This window comes from Staurois parvus, unplaced genomic scaffold (genome assembly GCF_062004578.1).
Source record: "Staurois parvus isolate SC_StPar_1 unplaced genomic scaffold, SC_StPar_1.0 ptg000348l, whole genome shotgun sequence".
NCBI classification, from domain to species: Eukaryota; Metazoa; Chordata; class Amphibia; order Anura; family Ranidae; genus Staurois; species Staurois parvus.
Window position 1 is genome coordinate 613,594 of NW_028318144.1, and position 23,676 is coordinate 637,269.

The window sequence follows — 23,676 nt, forward strand, 5'->3', positions numbered from 1 at the left end:
TGGCTAACATCTGGTCAGATAATGAAAACAAGTGGGCAATCACAATTCTGTAGCCCTTGTTGGAGAATGTAATATAGGAGGATTCTTAGGGGGAGATTTACTAAAACTGGAGCACACAGAATCTTGGTCAGCTGTGCATAGAAACCAATCAGCTTCCAAGTTTTATTTCAAAGGCTGGCCATACATTATACAATTATCTGCAGATTTTCTGCCCAATTTCCTTTAGATTTACCTTCAACTATGTAGTGCAAGGGCCTGCCTAATTGGATACAACTGAAAGTGTTGTTTAGGTTTGTCCTCCTATTATATGGTTTTTGGTAAATCTAAACCAAAAATCTGCAGATAATTGTATAATGTATGGCCAGCCAAAGGTTAATTGAACAAGCTGAAGTTAGAAGCTGATTGGTTACTCTGCACAGCTGTACCAGATTCTGTGTGATGTGCGCTAGTTTGTGTAAATCTCCCCCACCCTCCCTTTACCTAGGTTCACATCTAATGCAGGCCATAGACAGGTCGAAAACCGGCCGTTTTAAAAAAAAAAAAAAAAAAAATTGGTTGTTCAATAGGCCGACGTGACCACCAATGGTAAAAAAAAATCGTCCGATTTTCGTCCCGTCTACGGCTGGCATTTAATTACTTCTGTCCCTGCAGAGAGCTCTGCTATTATATTTGACATGAAAAAGTATTGTGGTTGCAACAATGTATCCATTTTGGATACAGATGTTTTTATTTGGATACAAATAGATACATTGTTGCAACCACAATACTTTTTCATGTCAAATATAATAGCGGTCTGGAATTCTTCTTCTTCCTCTTCTTCTTTTTCTTCTTCTTCTTCTTTTTCTTCTTCTTTCTTTTTCCTTTTTTCTTCTTTTTCTCCTTCTTTTTCTCCTTCTTCTTTTTCTTCTTTTCTTCTTCTTTTCTTCTTCTTTCTTTTTCCTTTTTCTCCTTTTTCTCCTTCTCCTTTTTCTTCTCCTTTTTCTTCTTCTTTTTCTTCTTTCTTTTTCCTTTTTCCTTCTTTTTCTCCTTCTTTTTCTTCTTCTCCTTTTTCTTCTTCTTCCTCCTCCTCTTCTCCTTCTTTTTCTTCTTCCTCCTCTTCTTCCTCCTCTTCTTCCTCCTCTTCTCCTTCTTTTCTTCTTTTTCTTCTTCCTCCTCTTCTCCTTCTTCTCTTCTTCCTCCTCTTCTTCTCCTTCTTCTCTTCTTCCTCTTCTTCTCCTTCTTTTCTTCTTTTTCTTCTTCTTCCTCTTCTTCTTCTTCCTCTTCTTCTTTTTCTTCTTCTTCCTCCTCTTCTTTTTCTTCTACTTCCTCCTCCTCTTCTTCTTCTTCTACTTCCTCCTCCTCTTCTTCTTCTTCTACTTCCTCCTCTTCTTCTTCTTCTTCCTCCTCTTCTTCTTTTTCTTCTACTTCTTCCTCCTCTTCTTCTTCGTCACGGCTCATGCGCAGAATTTTTATCGGTAAAACGATTTGCCCATCGTTGCCGGGGATATCAGCAAAATCGTCCGATTTTTTTTTTTCCAACTTTACCGATAAAAAAAATGTGCCAAAACCCCGTAAAACGGCCAAACAATTAACCCACGGTGCAAAAATCGGCTGATTTTTTTTTTTTTTTTTCGCCCGAAAAATTGGCCGATTTTCGACCCATCTATGGCCTGCATAAGGCTGGTCATACATTATACAATTTACTTTAGAAAATTGCTTTAGATTTACCAAAAACTATATAATATGAGGTCAAACCTAAACAACACTTTTTAAATCTGCCTAGCAACAAGTAAAATTAAAAGACCGCAATGCAGAAACGGCTGAAACGCAACCTGCATAGGTGTGAACCTAGCCTTCGTGTACTACAAAGACTGCGGCATACTACAGGGGTCTGCTGGGTCTCCCAGTGAATAAGAGAAATTAAAGTGGAACTTCACTCTCTCAATCAACATGGACTATTTTTTAATCCTTATGCTGCTAGCATTAGTAAATAGATAGGAAAGTATATTATATTTACCTGTATTAAACTTTTTTTTTTTTTCTTTTTACATTTCTTCAGTTACTTCCTAGTTTCTGGCCTAGGCAAATGATGATGTCATACATCCCAGGAGTTTTCAGGAGGGGTTTTCCCAGCTAAGCACACCCTCATGCCTGAGCTAAGGGCAGGAAGTAAATGCTACATGAATGATCTGCCCTTACTCAAAATGGCTGTGGTTAGACATGCTAGGGGTGTTTTTTTTTTTCAAAGTGGTTTCTCAGCAAAAAAAAAAAGCATGGACAATTACTAAAACTGGAGTAGCTCTGCGTAGAGACCAATCTGCTTCCAGTTTTTGTTGTGTTTTTTTTTTTTTTTTTTTTTGTTTGTTTTGTTTTGTTTTTTTGGGGTTTTTTTTTTTGTTTTTTTTTTTTCAAGTGAAAAAGCTGAAGTTAGAAGCTGATTGGCTACCGTGCACAGCTGCAGCAGATTTTGCGCTGTCTAGTTTTTAGTAACGATCTCCCATTGGTGGATGGGGGAGTTCGCTTTGAATAATAACTATGAATTAAGTCGCCTTTTTGGCTTGTGGTGCTCAGGCGCCGCGTCGTTCTGCTTTTAGGTTCCATGTTTTTCCGTTCGAGTCTTGAAGGCCCCGTGTGTCTAAGAGGTACAGCCTATTTGAATCTGGATCAATGATTCTCGGTTGCAGTAATACGGCAGTACTGAAAAGTATTTGCTTCAAATTGAAGAAGGTACATAGAAACCAGTTCCAATATCTGTTCTTTGGTAGTCTGTAGATTATTTTTTTTATTTTTTTTTTAGCAATCAGTGGCCTGTAGCCTTCCAGTGTTTATTTCCTTTACTATCATTTGACTGTTTTCCTCATCAGCTTTATTTAAAACTTTGTTCAGGCCAGAAATACATCAGAATATGGACCCTTTGCTGTATGTTAGAATGGAGGGGGAATTCAAATGTGGCTTTGTCATTCATTTTCATATTGATCAATTTGTATTTGTTTTTTGGTTTTTTTTTTGTTGTTTTTTTTACATTGTTCCTGTCAAAAAGAAAATGCATTACAACCTTTATCGTTAAATGTTAAAATCAAGCTGAACACTTCCATAGTGAAGCTTATGTGTTGCACTTGTTTTTCTAATTAAAGTGGAACTAAACTCTCTAAAGCAACATTAACTATTTTTAATCTTTGTGCTGCCAGCCGTAATAGGAAGGTATATTATATTTACTTTTTCAAACTTTTTATTCTTTATATTTCTTCAGTTGCTTCCTAGGTTCTTGCCTAGGCCAACATGGTGTAATACATCCCAGGAGTCTTCATGGGCATTTTTTTTTTCCCTTTCTCAGCTAAGCACACCCTCCAAGTGGATCATATTCGCTTTTATTACATTTTTTCAGTTACTTCCCAGGCAAATGTCATCCATCCCATTAGTCTTCAAGAGAGGAGGAGGGGCTTTTTCAGCTAAGTACACCCTCCAAGTGGATCATATTCGCTTTTTTTTTTTATTACGTTTCTTCAGTTACTTCCCAGGCAAAAGTCATACATCCCAGGAGTCTTCAAGAGGGGAGGAGGGCATTTTTCAGCTAAGCACACCCTCCAAGTGAATCATATTCGCTTTTATTACATTTTTTCAGTTACTTCCCAGGCAAAAGTTATACATCCCAGGAGTCTTCAAGAGTGGAGGAGAGGCTTTCTCAGCTAAGCACACCCTCCAAGTGGATCATATTTGCTTTTTTTTAAATTACATTTCTTCAGTTACTTCCCAGGAAAATGTCATACATCCCAGGAGTCTTCAGGAGGGGCTTTCTCAGCTAAGCAAACCCTCCAAGTGGATCATATTCACTTTTATTACATTTCTTCAGTTACTTCCCAGGCAAATGTTATACATCCCAGGAGTCTTCAAGAGGGAAGGAGGGGCTTTCACAGCTAAGCACACCCTCCAAGTGGATCATATTTGCTTTTTTAATTACATTTCTTCAGTTACTTCCCAGGCAAATGTCATACATCCCATTAGTCCTCAAGAGAGGAGGAGGGGCTTTCTCAGCTAAGCACGCCCTCCAAGTGAATCATATTTGCTTTTTTTACATTTCTTCAGTTATTTCCCAGGCAAATGTCATACATCCCAGGAGTCTTCAGGAGGGGGAGGAGGGGCTTTGTCTGCTAACCACACCCTTCAAGTAGGTTATATTTACTATTTTATTGACATTTCTAAAGGTACATCCTGGTTTCTTGGCCTAGGCAAATGATGTCCTACATCACAGGAGTCTTCAAGAGGGGAGGAGGGGGCTTTCTCAGCTAAGCACACCCTCATGCTTGCATGTCTGAGCTAAGTTCAAATGAATTCCAGGAAGTAAATGCTACATGAATCATCTGCCCTTACTTAAGATGGCTGCTACTAGAAATGGTAGAGGGTGTTTTTCAAAGTGATTTCGCAACAAAATAAAGCCTGGAGACATGGGTAGATGGGGGAGTTTGCTTTGAATATTAAAAATAAAACCAATAGCGGTTTTCACTTTGTGGTGCTCAGATAGTTTAGTTCCACTTTAAGGAAGAAAATAGGAAAGATGGATTTACTAAATTTATTCACACAATCAAATATAGGCAGTCTTCAAATAAACAGGCTTCCAACAATAGGTGCCAGAAGATTGATCCAAAAATACATAAATGGGACCAGGCCATAAGCCGAAAGAGTCCAACACAAGTTTAACTCGTCACAATTGGACCATAAAAGTATCTAACGCATTTCAGGGGCTAAAACACTTCCCCTTCTTCAGGGCATAGAAGATGCTGAATGGACTAAACATGAATCTATAACCATGTAGGATCTATATTCAATATGAATTGAATTTTGTGGTGCAAGGGGTGACCATTGGCACTGCATCCCCTGATTTCTCTGGCTGCACAGAGAGCGGAAATACTAATGTCCAGTGATGTGCCCAGGCCTATGCTGCTCAGCTAAAACTCTTAAATAGTATGGGACTTTCAGGGTGCCTTAACAGTCCCATACTGATTAATGAATTGATCTGACTATATTCAATCTGGGAGAAAAAAAAAAAAAGCTCTCCTTTAGGTCTGAAAGAAACTCCATGTAATCCGTGATTTCCACTCATTTCATTGTTACTTGCAGCACTAAGGGAAAGCTTATATATCAAAGTGAATAGGTGCAGCGCTAGATAATGATGAATATATACGGTATATACTGTATTATACAATTTTAGCAAGTGCAAAAATAGATAATCTTACCTAATGGTGATTATTAGTGACTAGATAGTGCAAGGTGATAAAATCGTGTGGATCCTGAGGGATCCCAAATCCAGGTGTGCGGGTGTCCTGATCCGGGAGTGATAGATGATGTGATTCAAATGAATGAAATACGCCAGTGGTGGGCAACCTTTTTTTTTCAACTGAGCCAAATCTCGCCAAAACCACGATTGAAATTTATTTTGAGAGCCACATTTTTAAAACTGAAAATACATCTCCCATATAGTAATTCATCCCCCATAGAGTAATTCATCCCCCATAGAGTAATTCATCCCCCATAGAGTAATTCATCCCCCATAGAGTAATTCATCCCCCATAGTAATTCATCCCCCATATAGCAATTCATCCCCCATAGCAATTCATCCCCCATATAGTAATTCATCCCCCATATAGTAATTCATCCCCCATATAGTAATTCATCCCATATAGTAATTCATCCCCCATATAGTAATTCATCCCCCCCATAGTAATTCATCCCCCATATAGTAATTCATCCCCCATATAGTAATTCATCCCCCATATAGTAAGTCCCCCATATAGTAATTCATCCCCCATATAGTAAGTCCCCCATATAGTAATTCATCCCCCATATAGTAAGTCCCCCCTGTGTCAATTCACTTACCTTTGCTCCGCGCGTTCCTCTCGCCGTGCTTCCCGCGCCGTTCTGGTCTTCAGGGCGGACTGTGAGAGGAGAGGAGTTCGTCACGCTGCCCCGCCTACATCCTGGCTGCCCCGCCTACATCCTGACAGCTGCAGAGTCCTGACTTTTGGGGCGGCCGCCCGAGAGGAGGGAGGGGAGCAAGCGGCCGTCCGAGAGGAGGGAGGGGAGGGGAGGGGAGGTGAGGGGGCGGCCGCCCTGCACACGCCCGTCCGAGAGGAGGGAGGGGAGCGGGCGCCCGGCACACAGAAGAGCCGCATTTAAGCTTGTAAAGAGCCGCGGCTTGCCGACCACTGAAATACGCACTTACCAGAAGTGCGTTTAAAATACGCAATATGAAATCTTGCGTCATCAAGCAGTAAATAGGTCATCCGTTCCCAGTTCAGGTCACACCATGAATCACCATCCAGGCTCATCAGCATAAAGGTTCCCTGCTCCGTTAGCATGTATCACCATCTGGGGTCATCTCTTTTCTGTATGGGCGCTGCGAATGACGGCACTCACACGGAGAGCCCAATGAGAGACCACGTAGCGCTGGTGGCCATCCTGAATACATGGTCAGTACCTTTTTATTGCTATATTATTGATTGTACCCACTATCTAGAATAAAGGTACCTTATACAGTATCACGCTATGTGGTCTCTCATTGGGCTCTCCGTGTGAGTGCCGTCATTCGCAGCACCCATACAGAAAAGAGATGACCCCCAGATGGTGATACATGCTAACGGACCAGGGAACCTTTATGCTGATGAGCCTGGATGGTGATTCATGGTGTGACCTGACCTGGGAACGGATGACCTATTTACTGCTTGATGACGCAGGATTTTATATTGCGTATTTTAAACGCACTTCTGGTGAGTGCGTATTTCATTCATTTGAATCACATCATCTATCACTCCCGGATCAGGACACCCGCACACCTGGAATTGGGATCCCTCAGGATCCACACGATTTTATCAGCTTGAACTATCTAGTCACTAATAATCACCATTAGGCGATATCTATTTTTGCACTTGATAAAATTGTATAATACAGTATATACCGTATATATTCATCATTATCTAGCGCTGCACCTATTCACTTTGATATATATCGTACTGGAGGTTTTCTTGTGGTTACCTTTTTGGTGTTCCAGCAGCTTGATCTTTTTTTCTCTAAATCTAAAGGTAGCACTCGCTTAGCATCCCTTTGTTGTACTAAGGGAAAGCTTGTCCCCATTTTAAATATAGTTCATATGTAGACTGGCACAAACTTCAACTAAAAATATTGGCATCCTCCATATAGGCCCTCTGTGTCAGGGCTTATTAGAGGTAACGATGGTGGCCAAGTCTGAGCCCTGATGAAGGAGGAGTGTTGTGGCCCTTGAAACGTGTTTGATATATACAGGTGCATATTAATAAATTTGAATATCAAAAAGTTAATTTATTTCAGTAATTCAATTCATAAAGTGAAACTCATATATGATACAGATTCATTACATACAGAGTGATACACTTCAAGCATTTCTTTCTTTTAATTTTGATGATTATGCCTTACAGCTAGTAGAAACCCAAAATTCAGTGTCTCAGAAAATTAGAATATTGTGAAAAAGTTCGATATTGTAGCCTTATGGTGTCACACTCTAGCTCATTAATTCAAAAAAACCTGTAAAGCTTTCCTGAGCCCTTAAATGGTCTCTCAGTCTGGTTCAGTAGGTTACACAATCGTGGGTAAGACTGCTGAATTGACAGTTGTACAGAAATATTGTCAGTGACGCCCTCCACAAGGAGTTGTAAGTCACAAAAGGTCATTGCTAAAGAAGCTGGCTGTTCACAGAGTGAATCCGTGCATAATGATGGAAAGTTGAGTAGAAGGAAAAAGTGTGGTAGAAAAAGGTGCACAAGCAACTGGGCTAACCACTGCCTTGAGAGGATTGTGAAGCAAGGCCGTTCAAGAATTTGGGGGAGGTTCACAAGGAATGAACTATGGTTGGTGTCCGTGCTTCAAGAGCCATCACTGCCTTGTGGACATCCTTCCCAGAAGAGTTGTTATAGCTGCGAAGGGTGGGCCACCTCAATATTGAACCCTATGGACTAAGACTGGGATGGCATTAAAGTTCATGTGTGTGTAAAGGCAGGTCGACCAATACTTTTGGCAATATATATTTGTCTTTCTTAATAAGGCTTGGGTCACACTAGAAACCTATGTGTTATATTGCATTGGCATTCCTTGGATGGCAGAACGCAGGTTAGCACCCCCAAATTGCAGCATACAGAACATCAGCACAACACACGAAAATGTAACAAAATGGTGTAATGAATGCTGTTAAAAGTAGTGTTTTATTTTGTCCACTTAAAAATGTAGCAAGATACTTGGCATCATATGGAGGAGAACAGGTTGCAAAGTTCTGTTCACATGGGGGTCAGTTGGTAAAACTGCAGCCCAGTGCCCATATTTACCACCACCTGACCTATTTCCTGAGCAGTTATATCTATTGTTCCTATCACCAGGTGTTTGTCTTCAATATGTTTACATACACAAAAGTGAAAAAGTATTTGCCCCCTTCCTGTTTTGTTTTTTTTTTTTGCATATTTATCACACTTAAATGGTTCAGATCGTAAATGTTAACATTACACAAGGATAACCTGAGTGAATACAAATATTACACAAAACTGAGTGAATACAAAATGCAGTTTTTAAATGATGAACTTGGAACAGTGGTAAACCTTCCCAGGAGTGGCCAGTCTACCAAAATTACTCCAAGACCACTACGACAACTCATCCAGGAGGTCATATAGAACCCAGAACAACATCTACAGAACTGCAGGCCTCAGTTAAGGTCAGTGTTCATGGTTCAACAATAAGAAAGAGACTGGGCAAAAATGGCCTCCGTGGGAGAGCTCCAAGGCCAAAGCCACTGCTGCCCAAAAAGACCACAAAGGTTCAGATTATATTTGCCAAAAAAAATCTTGATCATCTCCAAGACTTTTGGGCAAATATTCTGTGGCCTGATGAGACAAAAGTTGAACTTCTTGGAAGGTGTGCATCCTGTTACATCTGGTGTAAAACTAACAGCATTTCATAAAAAGAACATCATACCACCAGCCAAACGTGATGGTAGTGGGATGGTCTGAGGCTGCTTGGTATCTTCAGGACCAGGACAACTTGCCATAATTGATGGAAATATGAATTCTGCACTCTACCAGAAAATTCTGAAGAGGAATGTCCAGCCAGCCCTCAGTTTGTAACCTCAAGAGCACTTGGGTTATGCAGCAGGACAAAGATCCGAAACACACCAGCAAGTCCAACTCTGAATGGCTCAAAAATAAAACACAAATCTAAGGTTTTGGAGTGGCCTAGTCTTAGTCCAGACTTACATCTGATTGAGATGATGTGGCATGACCTTAAACAGGATGTTCATGCTCAAAAACCCTCCAATGTGGCTGAATTAAAACCATTCTGCAAAGAAAAAATGGGTCAAAATTCCTCCACAGCAATGTGAAGAACTCCATGCCAGTCATCGCAAACGCTGGATTGCAGTTGTTGTATCCAAGGGTGGGCCAACCAGTAATTAGGTTTAGGGAGCAATTAGTTTTTCACACAAGGCCAGGCAGGTTTAGACAGATCATTTCCCCTAATTAAATTCATCATTTAAAAGCAGCATTTTGTATTTACTCGGGTTGTCTTTGCGTGATATTAAAATGTGGTTGATGATCTGAGTCATTTAAGTGTCACTAATATGCAAAAAAAAAAAAATCAGGAAGAGGGCACATACTTTTTCGTAGCACTGTACTTACGGACATTGAAGTGGAGCAGCATTATGTTTGGCCCTCCACAACAGTCCTAGTTTCTCATGTGAGCCCTTGGAAAATGAATTGCCCATCCCTACTGTAGATGGATTTAATCCCCTTTTGAACAATTTTCTGTATAGTCCAACATGCTAAACACTCCTTCCACCTGCCCTCTCTTCCTCAGCATTGTACTCCCATCTACTGTGGCCTCTTCTCTTTTGCCTGTTTACTCCCCCTCTCTAAGACACCATTCTGAGCTCCCCTTCCCTACTGTGATTGTAGTCCAGGTCACACCGCTCAGAACCAAATCTGATCACTGTACTGACTGCTGCAAGAAGGTTTCCTGACTTAAAGGATTTAGAGTGCCCAAGGAAGAAATGGGGGGCTGCAGCTAACCCCTTCACGCCTAGGTCGCACAAATATGCAGCCTCACAGAACTGGGCTTTTTTCCGTGGGGCCACATATTTGCGCACCTGTCTTTGTGCTGGGAGCATGGATGGACTTATTGCACAGGTGACAACCTATCACGGGACCACGCTTGGAGTCACTGAGCTCCTGAGAGCGACCCATTCTTTCACAAATGTTTGTAGAAGCAGTCTGCATGCCTAGGGGCTAAATTTTATGCATCTGTGGCCATGGAGGTGATTGGAACACCTGAATACAATGATTCAATCCCCTCATGTTTTGCATTGTATTGGTATTGTTCTGTCACATGTTCTGTCCCCCTTTGTAATGTACAGCACTGAGCGAACCATTGGCGCTTTATAAATACTGTATAATAATAATAATTTGGATGGGTGTCCCAATACGTTTGGCAATATAGTGTAAGTAAGCATATGTCATACCTTTTAGACCTCTGTGGAAGCAGAAAATCACTCGCTAAGCAATAGTGCCATTCACAGAATGCCTCGTATTTTTCTCAATTAATGCAAAGCTTTTTCTGACTGTGTGGGCTTGAGATTGTGATCACTGCCCCGCCTCTCCACCTCATCCAGTCTGATAATGCCTTGCATTCCTTGAGAAAAATGCAGGGCACACATGCCAAGTGCGTTACCCCCTGCGCTTACAGAATGTAGCAGAGCAGCTTCTCGACATGGGACTTGGAGGACAGCGATGATCACTGTAGTAACAGTGCCTATCAGGGGCGGACTGACCATTTGGAAACTCGGGCACTGCCCGAGGGCCCGGGGTCAGGGGGCCCCATGAGATGCCCCTGGTACCTTTTTAATAGGCTTTTTTGAGTTTGGGTAAGGACACAGGGGCCCCATGATCCCCTATTGCCCGGGGGCCCCATGAGTTGTCAGTCCGCCCCTGGTGCCTACTACGGTACTTTTCTCCTTTCACAGTTGTCTCACAGGTAGAGCATTTACAAACTTCTATGTATGTATCCAAGGTGGACCAATGTACCTATACATTAAAACTGATACCTATAGTTGAGCTTTAATCAATATGGCTTTGGCAAGATGTTTATCCAAGGATACTGATTACTCTGTAACTTGTACTTTTAAAATGCTAATGGAAAGGCCTTTATCTACATCCAAATGAAGGAAATCCAGAATGGATGGAATATCCAAATTACAAATGTTTTGCATAGCACACCAAGGGCACCTTGCAAACGTTACCATAAATTTAACATGTAACCGCGTTATGACTACTAGTAGTAGGGTAGCTTTAACCCTCTCTGATCATTCCTTAGCCCTGAGGAGCTCCCAGGACCAAGGCCCATAAAGTAGCAGATCTCCATAAGCAGAGAGCATCCATAAAGGACCTATAGACAGACAGCGGAGCTGAAAGCCATGCCCTCCATGGCCCCATGGGCTTATCCGTATTACTTTTCCCTTCTGAAAGGCAAATTTCAGATTGCTAATGGTAAGATTAGGAGAGGGGGAATGCATAAGCCAGTTGAAGTCCTATTTCTGGGCCAGTCCACCCTAGAGATCGCTGGTCCTACCTCAGGGAGAAGTAACTTATGACCTTCTGGTTTCATTTGGAGGCAAAGAAATCTACTTGGGCTAATTTCTATTATCTGAGAAAAAACTTGCGACTTGATTTCCTGTTCACTCTGGAGAATCTGATGACAGCTAAGAAAATTTGCCGCTGAATTTAGGGAGCAAAGCTGATCCCAAGGAATCAAAAGAGTAGCTGATGTCATTAACCGTAACCGACCGGCTCAGCCCTACCTTAGTTCCTCTGATTTGGGTAAGCATCTTCAAGATTTTCTAATTCCTAAATGAAACCTAGGAAACCAGGTCTACTTCCAATTCCAGGAAGACGACTGACTGAGTCAGGGACAAAGAGGGCTTTTCTAAATTTATTAACCAACCAACCCAAGCTTGGAAGAGTTTCCAGAACAAACTGGAGATTTGAAAGTCATTTTCCTTTGCCTTTATGAAGATCGGGAATCGCTGAAATCTGGAGTCTCAGGTGCGCCATGACCTCTGCTGTAATCTTAGTAAAGATTCTTGGAGCTGCCAAGAGGCTGAAGAAGGAAAGCTCAAAACTGCCAATGAATCAGACCCTTCCTGAATCTGATCATAAACCTCAAGAACTTCTTGTGCCAAGGATTCACCCTTGAACATGCAACCCAGAGAAAGCATGAACATGTCTTTCTGTAGAATATTTTCACTGGGTAAAAAAATCTCCATACAGAACATCTTGTACATTTGGAAGCTGTTTGGGCAATGTAAGTTTATATAGTATTTAACCACTTCAAGTCCGGACACTGTCACCCCCTTCCTGTCCAGACCAATTTTCAGCTTTCAGCGCTACCACACTTTGAATGACAATTGCGCGGTCATGCAACACTGTACTCATATGAATTTTTTACCATTTTGTTGAGACAGATAAAATTTTATTTTGGTGGTATTTATTCACCACTGGGATTTTAATTTTTTTTTTTGCTATTTAAAAGTTAAAACATTTTGAAAAAAAAGTGTTTTTCTTATAAAATTTTGCAAATAAATAATTTTTCTTCATAAATCTTGGCCAAAATTTATTCAGTTATCTTTTTAGTAAAAAAACAGTTTATAACCAAAAATTATAATTGTTCAAAGATTTTTTTCTATTTTTATTTTATTTTTTTCTATTTTTTTTTTTTTACATAATGTCACCCTAGCAGTACTACTTGTGGGGTTTTTTTTATTTTACTGATTGCTTTTACACCCATAAAGGTTGTAAAAGCAATCATTTCTCCTTCTCTCTGGCTGCATTCCTGCAGCCATTGAGAAATACTGTGTGAGCTGTGATTGGTCACAGCTTGTTACATGGTAGAAGGCTGTTGTAAATAGCCTTGTGCCATGTGACCTCTGTGATCATTCACAGATTTCACACGTAGTAAGCAATGATGTCAGAAGTGACATCTTGCGTACTACTCTTCATGTGATCACTGATTTGTCAATCAGTGATCACATGATCGGGACCTCACACAGAGGTCCCGTACCACGATCGGTGTTCCACTGTATCCTCCGGACACCGCGGGCACCAGATCGTGGTGCTGCGCGCTCCCTGGGAGCGTGCACAAGCAGGGGGCGGGTAGGCCGTTTATAAACGTCCACCTGCCCCTGCACTACTCCCATCCGGCCATTAATGTACAGTCAGGTCCATAAATATTGGGACATCAACACAATTCTAACATTTTTGGCTCTATACACCACCACAATGGATTTGAAATAAAACGAACAAGATGTGCTTTAACTGCAGACTGTCAGCTTTAATTTCAGGGTATTTACCTCCAAATCAGGTGAACAGTGTAGGAATTACAACAGTTTGCATATGTGCCTCCCACTTCTTAAGGGACCAAAAGTAATGGGACTGAATAATAATCATAAATCAAACTTTCACTTTTTAATACTTGGTTGAAAATCCTTTGCAGTCAATTACAGCCTGAAGTCTGGAACGCATAGACATCACCAGACGCTGGGTTTCATCCCTGGTGATGCTCTGCCAGGCCTCTACTGCAACTGTCTTCAGTTCCTGCTTGTTCTTGGGGCATTTTCCCTTCAGTTTTGTCTTCAGCAAGTGAAATGCATGCTCAATCGGATTCAGGTCAGGTGATTGACTTGGCCATTGCATAACATTCCACTTCTTTCCCTTAAAAAACTCTTTGGTTGCTTTTGCAGTATGCTTTGGGTCATTGTCCATCTGCACTGTGAAGCGGCGTCCAATGAGTTCCGAAGCATTTGGCTGAATATGAGCAGATAATATTCCCGAAACACTTCAGAATTCATCCTGCTGCTTTTGTCAGCAGTCACATCATCAATAAATACAAGAGAACCAGTTCCATTGGCAGCCATACATGCCCACGCCATGACACTACCACCACCATGCTTCACTGATGAGGTGGTATGCTTAGGATCATGAGCAGTTCCTTTCCTTCTCCATACTCTTCTCTTCCCATCACTCTGGTACAAGTTGATCTTGGTCTCATCTGTCCATAGGATGTTGTTCCAGAACTGTGAAGGATTTTTAGATGTCGTTTGGCAAACTCTAATCTGGCCTTCCTGTTTTTGAGGCTCACCAATGGTTTACATCTTGTGGTGAACCCTCTGTATTCACTCTGATGAAGTGTTCTCTTGATTGTTGACTTTGACACACATACACCTACCTCCTGGAGGGTGTTCTTGATCTGGCCAACTGTTGTGAAGGGTGTTTTCTTCACCAGGGAAAGAATTTTTTGGTCATCCACCACAGTTGTTTTCTGTGGTCTTCCAGGTCTTTTGGTGTTGCTGAGCTCACCGGTGCGTTCCTTCTTTTTAAGAATGTTCCAAACAGTTGTTTTGGCCACGCCTAATGTTTTTGCTATCTCTCTGATGGGTTTGTTTTGTTTTTTCAGCCTAATGATGGCTTGCTTCACTGATAGTGACAGCTCTTTGGATCTCATCTTGAGAGTTGACAGCAACAGATTGCAAATGCAAATAGCACACTTGAAATGAACTCTGGACCTTTTATCTGCTCATTGTAATTGGGATAATGAGGGAATAACACACACCTGGCCATGGAACAGCTGAGAAGCCAATTGTCCCATTACTTTTGGCCCCCTAACAAGTGGGAGGCACATATGCAAACTGTTGTAATTCCTACACCGTTCACCTGATTTGGATGTAAATACCCTCAAATTAAAGCCGACAGTCTGCAGTTAAAGCACATCTTGTTCGTTTCATTTCAAATCCATTGTGGTGGTGTATAGAGCCAAAAATGTTAGAATTGTGTCGATGTCCCAATATTTATGGACCTGACTGTACATGGACCAGACGGGAAGTGGTTAAAAGGAAATTTCCTGAAGGCTACTTGACTAGATGAATGTCGGAGTAAAAAAAAAAGTGTTCTGCTGGTGCCTGCTTCATCACCTTTTTGTTCCAAAGCTGGTCTATGATGAGGTGAGTCAAGATGTTGGGCATATTGTAACCATGCCTTTTTGTTGTATTGGCACAGTAAATGCTTCTTTCTGGCAGCTTCACCATGCAGCTCATTTTGGTTCAAGTATCGTATTGTGCTCTTTAAAATAACTCCCGTCTTTTTCCAGAGCAGCCTGTATTTTTTCCTGAGGTTACCTGTGGGGTCTTCTTTGTATCAAACTATTTTTCTGGCAGTTCTGGCTGCAATCTTTCTTGGTCTACCTGACCTTTACTTGGTATCAAGAGATCCCCAAATTTTCAACTTCTTAATAAGTGGTTGAACAGTACTGAATGGCATATTCAAGGCTTTGGATATTTGTTATATAATTTTCCATCTTTATAAAGTTCCATTACCTTGTTACACAGGTCTTTTGATAGTTCTTTTCTGCTCCCCATGGCCCAGTATCAAGCCTGCTCAGTGCATCCACGTGAGAGCTAACAAACACATTGACTATTTACACACTGACACTAACTGCAATTTAAAAAGCCACAGATGTGGGAAATGAACCTTTAGGCTCCATGCACACGGGGCGTTTTAATAACGCTGGTAACATTAGCTGTGTAAAGTCACATTCAAAATGTGAGTTTTTCAGCGTTTTTGCATTAGCTTTTAGTGGCATTTTGCTGCTTTTTTTCATGTTTGCTTTTTATATGTTTTATTTGACCCAAAAAAAATTTTATCAAAAAAAGTCCAAAAACGCTGGTTTGCCACGATTTACCATGTTTTTCAGTGTTAGAGCGTTTTTACAGCTAAAAAACTCCCTAGTCCTGGGGTTTTTTCCAGCCAAAAAACACCCCTGCCAAAAAAAACGCTGATTCCAGTCTATGTGTGGATGGACACATAGGATAACATGCTGGGGGGTTTACTGGCTGTAGAAAAAAACGTCAAAAGCCAAAAACAGCCGCTGTAAAAATGTCCCGTGTGCGTGAGGACTTATAACCCATGTGTGTCACTTTGTGTATCTGTACCAAGGCCAAACATCCCAGGGGGCGGAGACTTCTGATCCGGGGGGCGGAGACTTCTGATCCGGGGGGCGGAGACTTCTGATTCGGGGGGGCGGAGACTTCTGATCTGGGCCATTTGGGTGATTTCTGTTATCATTATGATTTAAAAAGGAGCCAAACAACTATTTGATAATAAATGGCTTCATATGATCATCATCCTTCAATAAAACAGCATTTTTTGGCATGATCAGTCATATTTTCAATATCAATGCCAAAATGTAATGATTTCTGCCAGGGGTTGCAAACTTTTGAGCACAACTATATCAATCAACATAAATATTTGCAACTGCTATCTTTTTATTCTACAGACTCCCTACTTGCAGGAAATAAATATACTGTATATAAAATAAAAATTAAAATACGCTGCTCAAAAAAAATGAAAGGAACACTTTGAAAACACATCAGATCGCAATGGAGAAAAACATTTACACTGGATATCTATACTGATATGGACTGGATAATGTGTTAGGAGTGCCCCATCGTTTGATGGAAATGAAAATTTTCAATCTACAGAGGACTGAATTCAAAGACACCCCAAAAATCAAAGTGAAAAAATGATGCAGCAGGTGAGTCCATTTTGCTGAAATTTAATTGCAGCAACTGAGAATGGTCCTCAGTAGTTTGTATGGCCCCCACGTGCTTGTATGCATGCCTGACAACATTGGGGCATGCTGCTAATGAGAGGACGGATGGTGTCCTGGGGGATTTCCTCCCAGATCTGGACCAGGGCATCACTGAGCTCCTGGACAGTCTGAGGTGCAACCTGGCGGTGTCGGATGAACCGAAACATGATATCCCAGAGGGGTGCTATTGGATTTAGGTCAGGGGAGTGTGGGGGGCATTACATTTTATTAATTCCCTCATCCTCCAGGAACTGCCTGCATACTCTCGCCACTTGAGGCCGGGCATTGTCGTGCACCAGGAGGAACCCAGGACCCACTGCACCAGCGTAGGGTCTGACATTGGTTCCAAGGATTTCATCCCGATACCTAATAGCAGTCAAGGTGCCATTGTCTAGCCTGTAGAGGTCTGTGCGTCCCTCCATGGATATGCCTCCCCAGACCATCACTGACCCACCACCAAAACGGTCATGCTGAATAATGTTACAGTCAGCAGAACGTTCTCCACGGCTTCTCCAGACCCTTTCACATCTGTCACGTGCTCAGGGTGAACCTGTCCTCATCTGTAAAAAGCACAGGGCACCCGTGGTGGACCTGCCAATTCTGGTGTTCAGTGGCAAATGCCAATCGAGCTCTATGGTGTCGGGCAGTGAGCACAGGGCCCACTACAAGATGTCGGGCCCTCAGGCCATCCTCATGAAGTCTGTTTCTGATTGTTTGGTCAGAGACATTCACACCAGTGGCCTGCTGGAGGTCATTTTGTAGGGCTCTGGCAGTGCTCATCCTGCTCCTCCTTGCACAAAGGAGCAGATACCGGTCCTGCTGATGGGTTAAGGACCTTCTACGGCCCTGTCCAGCTCTCCTAGAGTAACTGCCTGTCTCCTGGAATCTCCTCCATGCTCTCAAGACTGTGCTGGGAGACACTGGAAACCTTCTGGCAATGGCAAGTATTGATGTACCATCCTGGAGGAGTTGGACTGTCTGTGCAACCTCTGTAGGGTCCAGGTATAGCCTCATGCTACCAGTAGTGACACTGACCCTACCCAAATGCAAAACTAGTAAAAAACAGAAAAGATGAGTAGGGAAAAAATGTTAGTGGCCTCCACCTGTAAAACCATTCCTGTTTTGGGGGTCGTCTCATTATATATATATATAAAATATCACTCACTGGTCACTTAATTAGGTACACCTTGCTAGTACCGGGTTGGACCACCTTTTTCCTTCAGAACTGCCTTCTATCTTCATGGCAGAGGTTCAATAAGGTCTTGGAAACATTCCTCAAACATTTTGGTCTATATGGACATGATCGCATCACGCAGTTGCTGCAGATTTGTCTTCTGCACATCCATAATGCGAATCTCCCGTTCCATCATATCCCAAAGGTGCTTTATTGGGCTGAGATCTGGTGACTGTGGAGGCCATTGGGGTACAGTGAACTCATTGTCATGTAAAAAAAAAAACATTTTGAGATGATTTGAGCTTTGTGACAATGAATGGGATGAATGAAACAATGTACCAAGACATTCTTGATAAAAATCTGCTGCCATCCACCAGGATGATGAAGGATGAAATGTGGGTGGACATTTCAGCAAGACAATGATCCCAAACACAAAGCAAAGGAAACTTTCAATCGTTTTCTAAGAAAATAAAACTGCTAGAATGGCCCGGCCAATCACCTGACTTGAATCCAATGGAAAATCTATGGAAAGAACTAAAGATCAGAGTTCATCGAAGAGGCCCACAGAACGTTCAAGATTTGAAGTCTGTGTGGAAGAACGGGCCAAAATCACCCTGGAGCAATGCATGCGACTAGTTTCTCCATACAGAAGGCGTCTAGAAGCTCTCATTACCAACAAAGGATTTTGTACCAAGCATTAAATACATTTCAGTTAGTGTGTTCAATACTTTTTCCCCGTGTCATTCCATTTTATTACATATAACTTAATTTCTGAACTGATTTGTTTTGGTTTATTTGTATATACGGATTGCATGGGTTGTTACCGGCATGTGGTGGAAATTTCATGCACCTTTACAAATATATTTACCTAGAAAAATGGCGATGTGTTCAATACTTATTTTACCAGCTGTATATATAAATCTTTGGAGGGTTTATATGTATTCGTCAAGCCACATTTGTGTATTTTAACACGCAAGTAAAAAATGAAAAAGGAAAAAAACAGGTCTAACAGAAAAGGGCTAACATCTCACCCAGTCCCCAATCCCCTTAGGCTTCAGGCACATTAGTGTTGTTTAAGCTCTTAGAAGCTGTTATTGGCCAGGGGCGGACTGACCATTTGGAAACTCGGGCACTGCCCGGGTCAGTAGGGGGCCCCATGAGGTGCCCCTGGTACCTTTTTCATAGGCTTTTTTGAGTTTGGGCAAGGACACAGGGGCCCCATGATCCCCTATTGCCCGGGGGCCCCATGTGTTGTCAGTCCACCCCTGTTATCTGCATTGTTTTTCTGCTCTTAGAAGCCAAATAGTGTTGTCCATGGACACTATTTTAGGCTAGTACAAAAAAATTGTTTTTGTAGAGTTCTTGGGAGTGTTTTTCCAACAGAAAAAAAAAAAAACTAAACTCTCCTAACTGCTTTGTCCTAGCTTTTATTCCCTACACGGACTGTAAAAACACTAATAAAATGCTAAACGCTTCTAAAACACTGTTACCAGTATTTTTTGAGCTTAAGGCCTCATGCACACCGGGTGTTTTTACAGCGGCTGTTTTATCTTCTGGCATTTTTTTCTACAGCCAGTAAACTCCCCAGCATGTTATCCTGTGTGTCCATGCACACGTAGGCTTTAATTAGAGTTTTTTGGCAGGAGCGTTTTCAGGCTGTAAAAAAAACCCCAGAATTAGCGGGTTTCAAGAGGAATTTTGTAGCTGTAAAAACGCTCTTAATGCTGAAAAACGCTAAAAAACATGGCTATCCGGTGTTTATGAGCATTTTTGAGCCTAAAAAATTTGTGGGAGTATAGTTTTGCTAAAAAACACAAACACTGAAAAGCACTAAAAAAAAATGCTTAAAAAAGCTGATGTAAAAACGCAACAAAACTCACGTTTTTAACGTGGCATTCTGCTGCTAACACTACTGGCGTTTTTGTAACATCCAGTGTGCATGAGACCTAAAAAACGCTAGTGTGCATGGAGCTTTAAAAGTCATGTGACCCATGCCAAGGCACTTATCAGGTACCCAAAACATAATAAAGCGTGTTATTATTTATATATAGAAAACAACATTTGTATTTTACTATACATTGTTTTTCTTTATCTATCTATACAAAATACATAAAGAAAAAAAAAATACCTATATATGAGGGATGTTCAAGTCAAACCGGGACTTCTGAGTTTATATGCACTTCAGCCTGGAAGTACTAGGGTCGTTGGCTCGAATCCCAACCACGGCACCACCTGCCTGGAGTTTGCATGTTCTCCCTGTGCCTGCGTGGGTTTCCTCCGGGTACTCCGGTTTCCTCCCACATTCCAAAGATATGCTGGTAGGTAAATTGGCTCCTGTCTAAATTGGCCCTAGTATGTGTATGTATGATGTGAGTTAGGAACCCCTTGAGGGTTAGGGACTGATGTGAATGTACAATATATATGTAAAGCGCTGCATAAATTGACGGCGCTATATAAGTACCTGAAATAAAAATAAATTAATAAATATAATTAAAAAAAACAAATTTCAAGGAGTGGAAACTGCATTTACTTTTCGACATACTCTCCTGCTACATTTATACACTTATCCCAGTGTTTAACTAATGCCTGGAAAGCTTCAGCATCGAAATATTTGTCAGCACACCTGAACCCCATCCCAGGACAGCCTTTTCCACTTTGTCATCATTGAGTTCACTGTTCCCACAGAAAGATTTGTCTCTTGTACAATTTCATGACAGGTTGTGGATCGATGATCCAGGATCAGGCGTTCCACGCGCTGAATGTTCACAGGAATGGCTGCTGTGTGCTGGGGACCACCACAACCGGGACCATCACTGGCGGACGTACGGCCATCTTTAAAACGTTTCCACCATATCTTACTGCGTCTGAGCGTCTCATCACTGTACTGAAGTCTTCTGTAGGTATCCGCGGGTTTTAAAGGGATCAGCAGTCTGGGGGAGAGGAGAGAAACAAAGTTGCAAAATTTGCAAGTTGCAAATGAAAACAGAAGGAAACTTGAAAGTGTCAAACGTGTTAGAGCTAACATTCACAACTAGAGATGAGCGAATCGAACATGGCGAAGTGGAATTCGTTTCGAATATCAGGAAAAATTCGATTCGCGCCGAATCCGAAAATTAGCAAACTTCGGATGCACGAATCGAATTTTCCCAAAAATGGCGGCGACATGTGTGGCGACGGAGCGGGGATCTCTGGGAAGGCGCGCAGACAAGGCGCGCTGACCCATAATGCATTCATTCATGACATGTGATCGCATTAGCCAATCAGCAGCCAGCCAGCCAGCACTGTGTAATGGTGGAGCTATAAATTGCGGCCATCTTACAATTCTCCATTAGCCTGCGGTCATTCAAGAGAGACAGACCTGTCTGTATTAGGGACAGAGTTAGGGCCAGAGAGACTTTAGGGCCACAGAATCGTTACTTAGGGACACAGAATCGTTACTTAGGGACACAGAATCGTTACTCAGGGACACAGAATCGTTACTCAGGGACACAGAATTGTTACTCAGGGACACAGAATTGTTACTCAGGGACAGACACAGAATTGTTACTGAGGGACACAGAATTGTTACTGAGGGACACAGAATTGTTACTCAGGGACACAGAATTGTTACTGAGGGACACAGAATCGTTACTGAGGGACACAGAATCGTTACTCAGGGACACAGAATTGTTACTCAGGGACACAGAATTGTTACTCAGGGACACAGAATTGTTACTCAGGGACACAGAATTGTTACTCAGGGACACAGAATCGTTACTGAGGGACACAGAATCGTTACTCAGGGACACAGAATTGTTACTCAGGGACACAGAATCGTTACTCAGGGACACAGAATCGTTACTCAGGGACACAGAATTGTTACTGAGGGACACAGAATTGTTACTCAGGGACAGACACAGAATTGTTACTCAGGGACACAGAATTTTTACTCAGGTTCACAGAATTTTTACTCAGGGACACAGAATTGTTACTGAGGGACACAGAATCGTTACTGAGGGACACAGAATCGTTACTCAGGGACACAGAATTGTTACTCAGGGACACAGAATTGTTACTCAGGGACACAGAATTGTTACTCAGGGACAGACACAGAATTGTTACTCAGGGACACAGAATTGTTACTCAGGGACACAGAATTGTTACTGAGGGACACAGAATCGTTACTGAGGGACACAGAATCGTTACTCAGGGACACAGAATTGTTACTCAGGGACACAGAATCATTACTCAGGGACACAGAATCGTTACTCAGGGACACAGAATTGTTACTGAGGGACACAGAATTGTTACTGAGGGACACAGAATCGTTACTGAGGGACACAGAATCGTTACTCAGGGACACAGAATCGTTACTGAGGGACACAGAATCGTTACTCAGGGACACAGAATTGTTACTCAGGGACACAGAATTGTTACTCAGGGACAGACACAGAATTGTTACTCAGGGACACAGAATCGTTACTGAGGGACACAGAATCGTTACTGAGAGACACAGAATTGTTACTCAGGGACACAGAATTGTTACTCAGGGACACAGAATTGTTACTCAGGGACAGACACAGAATTGTTACTCAGGGACACAGAATTGTTACTCAGGGACACAGAATTGTTACTGAGGGACACAGAATTGTTACTGAGGGACACAGAATCGTTACTCAGGGACACAGAATCGTTACTCAGGGACACAGAATCGTTACTCAGGGACACAGAATTGTTACTGAGGGACACAGAATCGTTACTGAGGGACACAGAATCGTTACTCAGGGACACAGAATCGTTACTCAGTGACACAGAATCGTTACTCAGGGACACAGAATTGTTACTCAGGGACAGACACAGAATTGTTACTCAGGGACACAGAATTGTTACTCAGGGACACAGAATCGTTACTCAGGGACACAGAATCGTTACTCAGGGACACAGAATTGTTACTCAGGGACACAGAATTGTTACTCAGGGACACAGAATCGTTACTCAGGGACACAGAATTGTTACTCAGGGACACAGAATCATTACTCAGGGACACAGAATTGTTACTCAGGGACACAGAATCATTACTCAGGGACACAGAATCGTTGAATTAAAGAGTATGTCAGACAACACGCAGAGGAGTGGCAGAGGAGGCAATGTTTCAGGAGCGAGCAGACGTGGCAGCAGAGGAAGGGGTCGAGGCAGCACTAGTCGCAGCCAGAGGCCAGTGCTCCTGGTGTCATCCAGCGGTCGTGTCTCCACCGACAACACTGCCGTCATCGATTGGTTGGCTCGGTCGTCTTCCTCTTCCCAGGTCACCTCTGACACCTACAGCCAACGGTCGGTGGGTACGTCAGACACAACCGTTAGTTGGCATGGCCCGGGAGCAAGCCCACTGAAATCACGTGTCCTCTACCTGCCCCTGTCCTTTGGTGTTCCCTCACCAAGCGAAGTATCGCATGCTGTGGGCTCAGCCCCACTGTACAGTGAGGAAGAGCTAACAGAGGGCGGTCAGGAACGGGGGGAGACATCCGCCTCTTCAGCAGCCAGGCGAAGAAGTACTGGCGAGGAGAGTGGCTCGGTAGCCGGTCTAGAGACAGGTCTGTCTCCTGACCCACACACAGCCGAGGGGGCTAGTAGTGAGGCGGAGACCCTAATTGATGATGATGAGGCTGATCGCACTTGGCAGCCTCGTCGTCATCTGCCAGGCCCGTAATCTGCCATGGGCCCCCGTACCGACTCCTCATGCTGCTGCCAGGCCCGTAATCTGTCATGGGCCCCTGTACCGCCTCCTCATGCTGCTGCCAGGTCCAGAGTGTGTCATGGGTCCCTGTACGGCCTCCCATTGCTGCTGT

General features: G+C 42.5%; 1 protein-coding gene across 2 annotated transcripts in view; it reads right to left on the bottom strand.

Annotated features, from left to right (window-relative positions):
- Nucleotides 1–20,355: 20,355 nt before the first annotated feature.
- LOC149456779 (aquaporin-11-like) overlaps nt 20,356–23,676 on the bottom strand; it is an 89,306-nt gene continuing 85,985 nt past the window's right edge. For both annotated transcript variants that reach the window (XR_016313803.1, XM_089684510.1), the window contains one exon: nt 20,356–20,781. Coding sequence is in view for 1 of the 2 variants with exons in the window: in XM_089684510.1 (XP_089540636.1) it covers nt 20,774–20,781 (8 nt within the window). In the remaining variant the exon portion in view is untranslated. The remainder of the gene's footprint in view (nt 20,782–23,676) is intronic.